The sequence below is a fragment of the Microcaecilia unicolor genome, chromosome 3 (assembly GCF_901765095.1).
Source record: "Microcaecilia unicolor chromosome 3, aMicUni1.1, whole genome shotgun sequence".
Classification (NCBI taxonomy): Eukaryota; Metazoa; Chordata; class Amphibia; order Gymnophiona; family Siphonopidae; genus Microcaecilia; species Microcaecilia unicolor.
In genome coordinates, this window is record NC_044033.1 from 196,577,864 (window position 1) to 196,591,881 (window position 14,018).

Genomic DNA, 14,018 nt, shown 5'->3' on the forward strand with positions numbered 1-14,018 from the left:
AGGTAGGATACAAATGCAACAAATAAATAAATAAAATATATCTGCTGTTTACCTGTTGCCACTTACTCTTCTGGTAGCTGAATTTCACCCCTTCTCATACATTTCTCTTTAGCCATCCCACACCCTGATTTTTTTTAAAGCACTTTTGCTGTCCATGTGTCACAGTCAAATGCATCAGAGAGTTGAATAACCACCAGGCTGTGCTTGTAAGATGAGGTTCTGCTCAGACGATTTATTGATTTGGGTTTAGATTATCACCATTTCAGCTGTAGCTCAAGGTCAGTTACATTCAGGTATTTTCCTGTCCCAGAAGGGTTACGCTCTATGTTTGCACCTGAGGCAAGCATTGGGGTCCCCAGAGGCAAACAGTGGGCACAGAAAGAAGGAGGTTGGCATCCTGCATGGTCACAATGTCTCGGAGCAGATGTCACTTGGTGGCACAGCATTCAGACATCTCTTTTGCAAAGCCTCACAGGCACTTCTGTTTCTGTAAAACTGGTGCCTTCCTGCCCTGTAAACCCAGGTGCCCTGTTAGAAAGCGACCCTCATGTTGTCTATTTTAAGTGGGTGTAATGTACACAAAACGTCCTGTTCTTAAATTATCCACTAAAGTCATAAGAACATAAGAATAGCCACACTGGGACAGACCGATGGTTCATCTAACCCAGTATCCTGCTTCCAACAGTGGCCAATCCATGCCCATCTCATTAACAGACTATGCACTTTTCCTCCAGGAACTTGTCCATAATCCAAGTTACAAGTAGCTGTCAGAAACCCAAATAGTAGCATCATTCCCTGCAACCAGCAGTGGCTTCTCCATGTCTTTCTCAATAGCAAACTAAAGTCAATTTCCTAACAGCTGTGCAGTATGATTTTTGCTAGCGGTAAGATTCTGGGTCTCCACATCAGGTAACACCCCCCCCCCCCCCCCCCCGATACTACCCTGCCAGACTCCCAGGTCCACAAAATTTCCTTGACCCAGGGAGCATATCCAGGAGGACTGAGGACCCTGCTGTGCTTTCCCCTATTCCCCCTCCCTCCCTCTCCCCCATCCTGCCACCTCACCTGTGCAATGCAAATCCACTTCTCCAACACTTTCGCCCTCTGCTGACCCTTCAGCTGCACATCTGCCAGCACCGAGGCCGTGACGCAGCCTGCCACAGAATTAAACTGAGCCACAGTGGCACGGACAGTGGGGGCCAGTTGCTTGTCTTTGTCCCTCTGAGACCAGATGCAGCCCAGGCAATGGAAGGGTACAACTTTCTGGAAGAGCACCTGCCAGCCAGGAGGTGAGAAGACAAGAATAGTCAGAGGAACAAACATGATGCAGGGCAGCTGTAGGGGGAGAGGGAGAGGCCTGACCCCCCCCCCCCCCCCCCCAGTTCTTCCATGTGTAACTAGGTAGAGATGGTCATGAATCCCCTTAAGAGTTTTCTTGTCTTCCTTCTACTCCACTGGGCAAGTGAGGAAGCAAGTAAAATAAGGAAATGTGTCATGGGAGGGGGGGATTACCTGTGAAATCGCTCTCCTTTCTATATTTAAATCATTTTTATTATGGAATTATACAGTAACATTGTTATTAACCAATCTTTTGTTACATTTAAAACCTTGTACAAATATATCCATATTAACAACTTTCTTTCTAATAGGGTCTTAATTCCTTTTTTGCGTTATTATCCCCCTTCCCTCCCCAACTACCCCTACCCCTTCCCCTTAAATCCCCCCCCCCCTTCCCTTCCCTTCTTCTTCCTCTAGCATCTTAAACCATCTTGGATCTGTCCAATATGACTCAAACTTTTTATAATTATCTGTTCAAAATTCGGCTTCTCGCCGCCGGGGTTAATGTACTCAGAAATAAACACCAGCATTGCTGCCAGTTCTCCCCGTTTCTTGATGAAACGTCTCTGATTGTCATTTTCTCCATTCGCACCAGAGTAATCATACGCAATCTCCATTCCTGTAGCGTTGGACAGTTATTTGTAATCCATTTGGCCAATATGCATTGTTGTGCTATTATGACAGTCTTTCCTAAGAATACTTTCAGCCCTTTCACTGCGTGCCACGGTGCTCTGAAGTGATTAAACAACAATCTCGCATCCAACTGCCATTTCACTTTCCACAATTTAGAAACCTGGAGTGTTATGACTTTCCAGAACTTTTGTATTTCCTTGCATGACCACAGCATGTGACCTAACGTTGCTCCATCTGCTCCACATTTGGGACATTCCCCCCACGGGGACATGCCCATATGAAATGCCCTTCTAGGCGCCACGTACATCCGCATCACTATTTTATACTGTATTTCCCAGTGAGCTGCAAAGTTTGAGCGTTTCTTGATGGACAAAATATAGTCTTTAAGCAGGTCTTCCATGATGGCTATGGATAAATCTCTTCCCCACATTTCTGCCATCCTCTTATAGTCCACCTCTGGGGTCATATCTTTTATGTGGCGGTGATGGAACGCCAGCGGCACTTTATCCTGCGCCCTTAAAGAGTATGCTGAAGACAATTCTTCCTGTACATCCTCCGTCAAGTCTGTCCATGGCAATGTCTTAATGTAATGTTGTAGCTGTGCATAGTGAAAATAATCTCTTGAAGGAATTAAAAACTCTGTCTTCAATTCTGAAAATGACTTAAGCTTGCCTTCCAACGTCAGGACTTGTAACAAATATGTCATTCCTTTTAATTTCCACCTACTAAAGGCTGGGTAGATGCATCCTGGCTCAAAGCCAGGATTGTTCACAATAGAAAGATAAGGAGTTACTTTGGGCGAGAACTGGTGCTTCCAGCATATCCATTTCCAGTTTGCCTTGGCAGAACTCAAGATCCCCGTGACTTTCAATATATCTGGTACGTCACCCCCTCCTGAATGTAGACAGTTACTGAAATGCGTCTGTGAAAGCAGGCTGAGTTCCAGCTCTGTGTTTGAGAAGTAGGATGTCTGGCGAAACCAGTCATTGATGTGACGCATCCCACTGGCAATTGTGATATTCTTAATACTGATTAATCCCAGACCACCATACTCTACTGGGGTACATAAAGTTTCCTGTGAGAGACGAGCTCTTTTCCCTCTCCACAAGAACTGTCTTAACATTTTGTTCAGACTGCGCTCTTCTTTGTTTCTCAAAAATAAAGGCAGCAATTGAAATACATACAACCATTTAGGTACAATGCACATATTAAACAGGGATATTCTTCCCCATAAATTTAATGGCAATGATTCCCATCCCTTCAGATTCTGTTCGGTATCCTTCAATAGCCGTTGTATGTTAAGTGTGTAAACCTGTCTTAAATCCGCTGATAACCATATCCCCAAATATTTAAGTGTTCCACCTGCTCGTTTAAAGGGGAACTCTTGTCCTTCTCTGTCTACCAAATTGGGGGTGATTGACAAAGCCAGGGACTTATCTAGATTTAAAGTAAACCCCGCCACCTTCCTATACCTGGCTAATACCTCTAATAGGGAATTGAGCGAACGTTTGACATCTGTTATTATCACCAAAAGGTCATCAGCGTATGCTAATACTTTTATTTGGCGCTTATCCAAACTCACCCCCTTAATAACTTCTGTTTCATTTATTTGCCTCAGCAACGGTTCCAAAGTAAGCACAAACAGTAGAGGAGACAGGGGGCACCCCTGTCTCGTACCACGTTCTATTGGAAATTCTTCACTTAATGACCCATTTGCCAATACTGCCGCTCTTGGTTGGCTGTACAAGACTTTTACTGCCTTCCCAAACCATTCCCCAAATCCCAGTTGCTCCAGAGTCTGGAAGAGGAAATCCCAACTCACTTTATCAAAGGCTTTTTCTGCGTCCAGACTCAGGAGCATCGCAGGGTCTCTCCTCTCCTGACATCTAGCCATCGCCACCAGGGCCTTCCGTACATTTAAAACCGATGACCTATTCCTGACGAATCCCACTTGATCCGGTCCTACCAATCTAGGAAGAACGGCTGCCATGCGTTCCGCCAGAATTTTTGCTAATATTTTAATGTCTACATTCAATAATGATATGGGTCTGTATGACTCTGCTGATTCTTTTGGTTTCCCTGGTTTTAATATTAAAGTAATTGTTGATGTGTTAGCGTATTGGGGTAACTTGCCATCCTCTATCACCTCATCAAAATAATCTATCAATGCCCCCCTTGCTCTCTGTGGTAACATTTTATAAAATTCACCTGAAAATCCATCAGGCCCTGGCGCAGAGTATAACTTCAGTTTTTTTATTACTGCCTGCAATTCCTTTGCCGTCAAAGGGGCATTTAGGGCTTGCTGTTCCTCAACTGTCAGCCCGGGAAGCCCCGATTGTGCCAAATACATCCCAATCCTCTGCGGGCTTTCTAACTGTTCTTTTTTGTATAAAGTGGCAAAGTGTGAAGCCAGAATTTTAGCAATTTGTGTTGGGTTGTTAGTTAGTTGTCCCTGTTGATTTCTAAGCGCGTCAATTGTTCGTGGGCCATTCCAGGTCTTTATAGCCCTGGCCAGCATGCGACCCGATCGGTTACCATATCTCTCTAGCCTATATCTCTTATACAGGTGGGAGTGTGTTTCTTTTTCATGCAGCAATGTGTTAAGGGACACCTGTGTGGCCTTCAACGTCTCTAGCTTCATTGGGGTTGGGTTCTCCGCATAAGCTTTCTTTGCTCATCTCAGTTGTGCTTCTAGTAAAAGCACGCTTGCTGCCGCTTTCTTCTTTTTAAGGGCGACATACACTATAATGGCTCCACGTAGGACGGCCTTAAAGGTCGACCAAAACAGGGACATCTGATCCGCATGATGTGCATTATCTGCTTCAAATTCCTCCCACTTTTTGTCAATATATTTTTGAAATTGTGGATCGGCCCCCAGATAGGCCGGGAACCTCCATCTTTTCCCGCCTACCTCCCCTATATTAGTTTCCAAATCCAGCCATACTGGAGCGTGATCAGATATCTCCTCCGGTCCTATAGTTACCCTCTGCACTCTGTAAAACTCTCCACGTGTTATTAATATGTAGTCTAGTCTAGCTTGCGTCCCATGAGCCCGGGATCTATGCGTGAAATCTGTTTCTGTTGGGTGTAAGGCCCTCCATGTATCCACTAAATCTAGTGCGCGTACTAGGCAAGGTAGTGTCTCTCCTCTGTGTCCTTGATAATGTGAGGAACCTGGATTTGTGCAGTCCCGGTCCGGGTCCATTACCAGATTTAAATCTCCCACTACCAGTAGTGGTCGGTTCCCATTCAGATTGCATAACTTCAATATTGTTTGATAAAATTCAGGGTCGGGTTTGTTTGGTCCATAAATTACCAGTAAATTTACTTCCATCCCTTGCAACCACACCTTTAACATCAAGTTTCTCCCTGCCTGGTCCGTGGCTACCAACGAGGCCCTATACGCCAATCCTTTTCTAAATAAGACTGCTACCCCGCCTTTGCGGCCCCGGGGGGAGCTGGCAAACACCTCACCCACCCAAGTTTTCTTTAGTTTGTTGTGTTCTGCCACCGACAGGCGGGTTTCTTGTAAACAGGCGATATCAGCCTTATGTCTCCGCAGGGCCGAAAGTATTTTTGCCCTTTTAATTGGAGAGGAAATCCCTCCCACGTTCCATGTTATTATTCGAGCGGGCATAATCTAAACTGCATGTGTTGCCCTAATGTATAGTGCCATTTCTGTCTTTTATCTATTGTCTCGTGTGTCCCATACCTTAAACGCAGCACCTCCCCCTCTTGCCTTCGTAGAAATACTGAGCCATCCAAATTTTTATTGTGGTTTAGCCATACTGGAGTATATTTTACTCTCCCCCCCTCCCATTCCCAACCCATCCTTCCCCCATGTTCTCCCGTACCCCATCCTGTATTGCTACCCCAAAACATTTCCCCAGGTCACAATGCCCACGAAAATGTAAAACCACGTGTCTATGCTATGAGACCCCCTCCCCCATTCTTATACAACATATTTCTCTCCATTTTCTGCAATGTATTACTCACAGTCAATTATGTCTTTTTACACGGTTTTATTCTTTTCCCTTTCTATGTACTGTCCAACAACTGTTGTTCCATCAGAGTCGCTCGTGCTTCCTCCACTTTATCAAAAGTTTGCCATTTGTCCTGAATGCACAGCCGCAACTTAGCGGGATATTGTAACGCGAATTTTATCTTTTTCTCAATCAACTGTGAGCACAATGGATGAAATTTCTTGCGCTGCTCTTGAACCGACGTTGTGTAATCTTGGAAGATCAATATATTGCGTCCATCATATTTGAGTGAGTCTCTCCTTAATTTAAACCCTTGTAGTATTTCAATTTTATGTTTATAATTAAGGATTTTCGCCACCACCACTCTTGGCCTGTTATTTGTTTCCACTCTTCGTCCTATTCGGTGTGCCCGCTCGATTACCAGCGAGCCAGACGAATCCGTGAGTGCCAGTTCTTTTCCTAGCCAATTTTCCAGCCAAGATTCTAGATTTCGTTCAGGCAGTTGCTCTGGGAGCCCAACTATACGGACATTATTTCTCCGCGAACGGCTCTCCAGGTCCTCCAGCTTTGCACTTTGTTCTTTCAGTTGTTTTTGCAAGTTGTGTATATCCGGCCCGTAACCTCGTGTCTCGTCCTCAATGGCTGCCATTCTGGCCTCCAGATCTCCCGTCCTGATCCCCAGGCCGTCCACTGCAGTCTGATATTGATCCAATTTGTCATGCAATGCCGTCCACTTCGGAGCCCAAGCTCTTTCAATAGCAGAGGTCAGTTGGACCAATTGTTGTTCTGTAAAATTGTATGTCGCTACCGCGGTTCCCGGGCCTTCTGCCATAGCTCCTTCCAAGCTTCCCGCTTTTATTTTTTCTTTCTTTGCAGTACGCAGCGCCATACCACCAGGCGATTTTTGAATATATTTGTCCATATACTCTTGTAGTCTTGGTTAGTAGTGGCAATGCTGCTTTGTTGCTAATTAAGCAGTTTTAGGGGGAGCGGGTCTCGGAGCTGAAGCAATTCACGTCCTGCTCAGCTCATCGCACCACGTGGTCTCCCGCTCTCCTTTCTAAAGCTACATCTCTAAAATATCCCCCAACTTTCTGATCCAACCTGCACAGAATCAACAACCAAACTGTCCTGCGACTTGGAGACCAGTAATTCCATGAGTTCAAATCCAGACACATCCTCATAAGGGTATTATGTAACTGAAGAGACCCCCCCACACACACACAGAATATCTAATCATCAAAGATACTACACCCTTTCCCTGTCCCACCCTAAACCCATCTCACAACATCTCCTCAATGTCTCCATCCCCCACCCCTTCCCACCTTCACACCTCCTCCTGTCTTCATCCCTCCAATCCACCACCCTTTACCATCTCCATCCCTCCATCCCTTTCTGTCTTACTGCATCCATGAGTGTCAGCTGTTCGGCCACATCTTCCGCAGAGAACGACAGAAGATCAGGTGCCTCCGTCAAACCATCGGTTTCCTCTCCCAGTGTCAGAAAAGTGAAGTGATGAGGGAGGCCCACTGCAAAGAAATATTGAAGAGAAAGGACAGAGATGGGGAAGGGTTTGTGGCAAACATGATCAGTTAGCCAGTAATGCTTTTTACTGGTCCACAGGCACTCAGAGCTAGAAAAAACAATGACATCAGCTCCTGTGTCCCTCCCCCTTCCCTATCCTTGAGGTAATGTGGCAGGAAAATTAGTCAAAGGAAGAAAAAGACTTGTCAACAGATACAGGATGTCAGAGCCCCACAGAGAAATCTAGGTTTAATTCTTCAGCCCGATTGGTTGAGATGGTTGAAGCTGCAAAGGGCTTAAGGGAGGGGGTGAATCGCTCCCACCCCCCCACCCCCCATGGGTATGATGCGCTACTCATGGGTGGGAGGAAGTCTCTCACCAGGATGGCCAAGGTATACTGAAATGGGGAAAAAGTGGGACTGGGTAGGCTCAGGGCATTCCAGCGATGACTCTTCCATGTCCAGTTCAGAAAGTTAGAAACATGCAGCTACATGTAAAGATAGACAAAGGGTCCCAAATGCCAGAAAGACTTACTGTCCCGCTCTGCTTCCGCCTCCTCTTCCTCCTCTTTCTGAAACTGCTGCAGAACCCTCTCAGTCTGGCTGTCCCCCTCGTCCCCTTCTGTCCCTCTGGAGGCCTTTTTTAGGTAAGCTTGAGCCATCCTCAGGCTGCAGTAGTGGGGTGGCTCTCGGAAGTCTTCAGGGTGAGACTCCAGCCAGGTGCGAAGAACATAGACTATGGCTCTGCAGAAGAAATAGTACCCTAGGGTCATCTCTGCACATCTTCCCTTCATAATAGCAAGGGAGGAAACTGACCAAGGCAGGGAGAGGATGTGCCAGCTCACACTACCAACCCAGGATCTGTACTGCTGGCCCTGGCATGTGACAGGGGAAGGACACACCCCTCTTTCCCCTTCCCTCACCCCAACAAATTCTCACTTTTGCATTTTTCCTGGATCCCCCCCCCCCCCCCCCCTCAGAAGAACCTGCTGTGTCTTACCCAGAGCAGCCAAGGTTCTGAGCTTCTGCTGCATCCTGTTCCGAAGACTGAGGGTACCACTGAGCCCCTTCTGCAACCGGCCAGGCACTAGGGGAAGAAGGATGTGATGTTAAAGGGAAAGTGTCAACACAAGATCAGCTCATACTCAAAGAAGGAAGGGGAGTGTTAAGGATAATTCAGAACTAGTCTGGCAGCCTGCAAATGGGCTCTCCCCCACCTCACCTCTCCAGGAGTAGCTGCAGCACAGTGCTTGTGTCCGCAAAGGTGTGGTAAGTGGCCAGGAAGCTGTGGATATAGACCTGGTCATGGCCCCCATAGACAGCAATAAGGTTTTGCACCAGCCTCGGCAGGGTCCCGGCTTTCAGAGTGCGCAGCTTGCAGGTTCGGTACTGGATGAAGTCACAACCTGGGGATGATGGAGACTCGGCAGTGTCCTGTACAGGGACCAGAGAGGGTGACTCAGCAGGGAGCCTGAGTGTCTGCTAAATATGTTTGTGTCTATGTGCATATCTGTGTCTGTGTTTGATAGATGTATATCTTTGTGACTGTGTATATAGATGTGTCTCTCTATGTGTGTGTGTGTGGTGATTGATACTTCTGTGTACCATGGCAATGCTTCCTTCGTGTCCAGGTGTATCACTTTTGGACCTCCAGAGTGTGATGTTGTATATAGCGTCATCTTCCACCTCCTCACCCCACTCCTGGAAGGGGGTCTGCAAACGAAGAGAGGGAAGAGGGAGAGGACAAGATACAAGATAAGACCTAGAGCCCCCCCCCCTTCAACCCACATCATGCAACAGATCCAGCTCCCAAAACACTTAACATCCCATCATACAACAGGTCCAGCTCCCAAAACACTTAATATCCCATCATACAACAGATCCAGCTCCCACACCAAACAACATCCCATTACGAAAAGATCCAGCTCCCACAACACCTAACATCCTATAATACAACAGATCCAGCTCCTGCACCACAACATCCCATCATAAAACTGATCCACATCACCCAACAACCCATCATTGAACAGATCCAGTGCTTGCCCCAATCACCTCATTATATTATAGAAGCAGCAACCCTCCCACAAAATCCCATCAGAAAACAAATCTGCCAACCACTTAAGACACAGATTCACCCCCTCCACACCATCCATGTCATAGAACCTCCACTCATGCTAGTTTTAGAGGGTGTTTTAGTCCTTTCCTTCACCTGTGATCAATGATATGGAACTGAAAACTAGACCTTCATCTTCATCGGGTCTCTTCTCCTGCTATCTGATCTGGGCGATGCTCAAGCTGGGCAAGAGATGCTTTCTTATAAAGCTAAGAGAGCCCCTCAGTCTGTATCCTGAGGCTGGGCTGGGAACTGTTATTTTCCTGGCTGGATTCCCATTAACTCTGTGACTGAAGGGAGGGGAGGTGGGTGCCTTTCCTTATCTGCAAGTACTTGTTTCAAAGCCAAACTTGGTAAGAAATGCTTGATTACAGGACATAGAGGGGAACAAAAATCAAACATTGATTTCACATCTGTGCCCCCCCCCCCCCCCCAAGCCCCAGAACCACTCAGCGCAGCCTCCATGATTTTCATAGTTTAGTCTGGAGGCAGAGAGATGTTATTGGTGCAGAGGCAGCGCTGTCGGCTGTTACTGTTCTATAACACCAGGTGAACTCATTAGTTCTGGGCTAGAGGGTCGTTCTGTCATGCTTCAGAGCCTCGTGGACCTTGTCTAGGGTAACAGGTGCCTGAATGTTTTCTCAGTCAACTCTCGTGACGTCTGAGCCTCACCTTGAGCTACTACTGAAAAAAGGTGTGAGCAAAATCTAAATAAATGGAAGAAGTACAGAATTAGAGCCCAAGGAGAAAGGCTGGAATTCATACCCAAACCAGGCCAGGGGGAAAAGGGCCAGGGATCATCCGTTCATAGTGTTCCGGAGGGTTTAGTACATGGGAAAAGGCTGTATTAGGAGGCTCCAGCACACGGGAGAAGCCAGGAATCATAATGTACCAGGGGTCTATAGAACAGTGAAGCATGAAACAGCTCAGGGTCATACTGTCTTTTCCTGTACTTGGAAGAGTTTCCCCATGATAGCACCAGTCTCCATCTTGACATACATCAGTCTCTCTATAACACAAATGGTGGCCCTGGGACCCAGGAACTGAAAGTGACACTAAATGGCCAATTATGTCAGAAGGGGGAGAGCGAATACACTCTGTTGGGATTGGAGGATATGTTCTATTGTGAATTAAAAACTGGTTAAAAGATAGAAAACAGGAGGAAGTGATGTCAAGGGGCTGAATGGCAGCTTAATCCCTGAGCTCCGCGCTTCCTTACCTTCTTTAAGGTGCCATCCGAATTAAAAATCCTCTCCACGCTTCCAAAGGAGCTGCACCAGACGGGTGAGCGATTCCGGATTACAATATGAGTAAGAAAAGCGGTGCTCCGTCACGAGAGAGCGAACGCCTGTCCATGAGGCAGACAGACAGAGGCCTAGCTCACCATGTCTCTCCCAAGCCGCGCAGAGTGTCGGAGTCGGGCTCGGCTTCATCCCGTGAAGAGCGCGCTGAACCCGCCCCCAAGCAAGCACTCCCGCAAGATCTGACCAAATGCCTGGAGGTGATCAGAGCCGAGATCTTAGTGTCTAAGGAAGAAATCCTGGAACACGTGGGCGCCCTCAGTGTGGATTTGAGGGAGCTTGGGGGCAGGGTAGAAGCCCTAGAGGAGCGGGTGGATGAACAGGGGGAGAAAAATGAAGATGTGGACAGGCGATTAAAGCAGATGGCGGAGCAGGCAGAAGAATTACAATATAAGCTCGACGACCTCGAGAATCGGGGACACAGGCAAAACCTCCGGTTCCGGGGAGTGCAGGAGAGCGGTGACATGGAAGATGTTCCTGCTGTAGTGCGCGCCATTTGCGCACAGCTGATGGGAAAAGAATTTGATGCTAACGCAGTGGACATGGACAGGGCCCATAGAGCGCTGGGGTCTGTGCGAGATAATAAGCCGCGAGATATCATGGTGCGGTTCACCACCTATGCTTGTAAGGAGCGGATATGGCAAAAAGCCAGAAAGACCCCCAATTTAGAGTTTAATGGGGCACGTGTAGCGATATATCAAGACCTCTCCTTGTTTACCTTGAATCTGCAGAGAGCCATGAGGCCGGTAATAGAGATCCTGAATAAAGAAAAGATTCTCTACAGATGGGCATTCCCGTTTGCTATCTGCTTTGAACTCAATGGCGAGAAAATCCACTGCCGTAGTGTGGGAGCAGCGTGGAAGAGCCTACATGAAGCGGGATTGACCCAGACAGTAGCTATGCTGGGAGGGATGGCCTCCTCCACAAAGGCCCGCCTTCAGAGATGGCAGAGAGTGGAGAAGGCGGCCAAGAACAAGCGACCCCAGACCTGTGGACACGCTACTAGACTGGTCGGAGAGAGTGCACAGGCTGGTGACGGAGGCCCCAATGAGGGAAGTGAAGACTGACTGAAGTGGGAGAGTTGACAAGAGAGACTTATTAAGGCAGATGGTTAGGGATGACAATGTGTGTGAACATATAAGGGGTGGGGGGGGGGGAGGAGTGCGGGGGGGAGGGGGTTGGGGGTAGTGTTTACTTTAGCTTAAGATAGTTTTAATATTGTTACAGGTTTGGCCAGTGGGATTTCTTCCTCTGTGATCCCAAGTAGTGCTGTATGGCGCTAGTTGGTGGGTGGTGGATAGAGAATAGGGAGTGGGTTGGGGGAGAGGAGGGGAGGTTCGGGGGGGATAGGTAGGAAGGGGGGGCGGAGGGAGGGTGGAGTATGGCAGGGTAAGAGTCTTCCATTCATAGTTTGCCTTGTTCAGAGACTGTTAAATGGGGGACTTTAAGTTTCTCACATATAACATAAAGGGGCTGAATTCTCCATATAAAAGGCATGCCTTGCTGCGTGAATTGCAACTGATGAAGCCACAAGTGGTCTTTGTGCAAGAAACCCACTTTTTAACAAAGCATGAGGGACTACTGCGCTCTAAACAATACCCTCAGGTATTTTGTGCCTCTGAGGTGATGGGTGCAAAAAAAAAAGGGGGGTGGCTATAATGGTCCATAAAGATGTCCAGGTACAGATTTTGCACTCAAGAAAGGACAGGGAGGGGAGATTTCTTTTTCTGCATGTGTTGCTGGAGCAGGAGGAGTACACACTGGTCAGTGTCTATGCACCGAACAAGAGGCAGGAACGTTTTTTCCTGCGTCTCCGGAAGGAGCTGCAGGCCTTTGTCAGAGGTAAACTACTGGTGGCGGTGACTTTAACGCCACTGTGCAGCCTGGGCTTGACAGGTCAGCTCCTCCTGCGCCAATGGATCGTAAAATCTCTCAGGCACTGAAACATTTCATAGACAAGATGGGTCTATATGACGTGTGGAGATCGGGACATCCCAGAGGAAGGGATTACACCTTTTACTCCCATGTGCATCTCTCTTACTCCAGACTAGATTATATTTTCCTTGACAAAACAATATCCAGCCGGGGGGGGGGGGGGGGGGGGGGGAGAGACAAGCATAGGTCATATTTCCATCTCAGACCATGCCCCAGTCTGGACTAGTATTCCTTCTTTGAGGGAAGAGGGAAGAGGTGAGAGAAAAGAGATGTTACAGGACCCAGAAACGGTGGCCAGCTTTATCCCAGTCTTGAGAGAATACTTTGATATTAACATGGACTCGGGACCTGCACTTGGGACTGTTTGGGACGCCTTTAAGGTAGTTTCGAGAGGGTATTTTATTAAACAAGCAGGTCAGAAGGCCCGGGCTCATAAGGCATGCTTGAGCCAGTGTATGGAAAAGCTGGGGGCCTTGGAGACTAGGTACAAGGCATCAGGTTCTGTGTCCGACCTTAGAAGGCTACAGGCCGTGAGACTGGAGATTGCCACGCTACATGAGGACAGTCTGCAGTTCGTGCACGCAAGGCTTAAACAGGTTCACTATGCCTGCACTAACAAAGCCAGGCAGGATGTTGGCTGCTAAACTAAGAAAAATGAGATCAGATCGACATATTTTGAAAATTAAGGACGCTAAGGGGGAGGTGGTACGAAGGTCAGCACAGATTAGAGAATGTTTTGCCCAATATTATGAGACTCTGTATAGGGAAGATGCTGCTGTAAAGACCGGGAAAATAGATGACTACTTGGGGGCCAGGGGACTGTTGGTTCTCTCGGCATCACAGAAGAAGGAACTGGAAGAGCCGGTGAGGGTGGAAGAAGTAATTCAGGTTATTAAAGCGCTCCCAACGGGGAAGGTACCGGGCTTAGACGGCTTCACGAATGAGTTCTTTAAGGCATACGTGGTGGACCTAGCTCCATATTTAACGATGATTATTAATTCGGTGAGGGAGGAAGCACCTCTCCCCAAGACTATGATGGAGGCCTGGGTGGCTGTCATACCAAAACCCAGCAAAGATAAAACTGAATGTGCCTTGTATTGACCTATTTCGATCCTTAATACCGATGTCAAAATCTTGGCTAAAGTTTTAGCAAATCGCCTGGGAAAGGTGCTCCCAAGCCTGATCCACCCAG

The 14,018-nt window shown here is 47.5% G+C and overlaps 1 protein-coding gene across 4 annotated transcripts in view; it reads right to left on the reverse strand.

Annotated features, from left to right (window-relative positions):
- RGL3 (ral guanine nucleotide dissociation stimulator like 3) overlaps positions 1-14,018 on the reverse strand; it is a 44,225-nt gene that overhangs the window by 17,051 nt on the left and 13,156 nt on the right. For all 4 annotated transcript variants that reach the window (XM_030196962.1, XM_030196963.1, XM_030196964.1 and 1 more), the window contains 6 exons: positions 9,083-9,190; positions 8,700-8,911; positions 8,478-8,564; positions 8,013-8,221; positions 7,359-7,483; positions 1,066-1,275 (listed from right to left, as the gene is read on the reverse strand). In XM_030196962.1, coding sequence (XP_030052822.1) covers positions 1,066-1,275; positions 7,359-7,483; positions 8,013-8,221; positions 8,478-8,564; positions 8,700-8,911; positions 9,083-9,190 — 951 coding nt within the window. The remainder of the gene's footprint in view (positions 1-1,065; positions 1,276-7,358; positions 7,484-8,012; positions 8,222-8,477; positions 8,565-8,699; positions 8,912-9,082; positions 9,191-14,018) is intronic.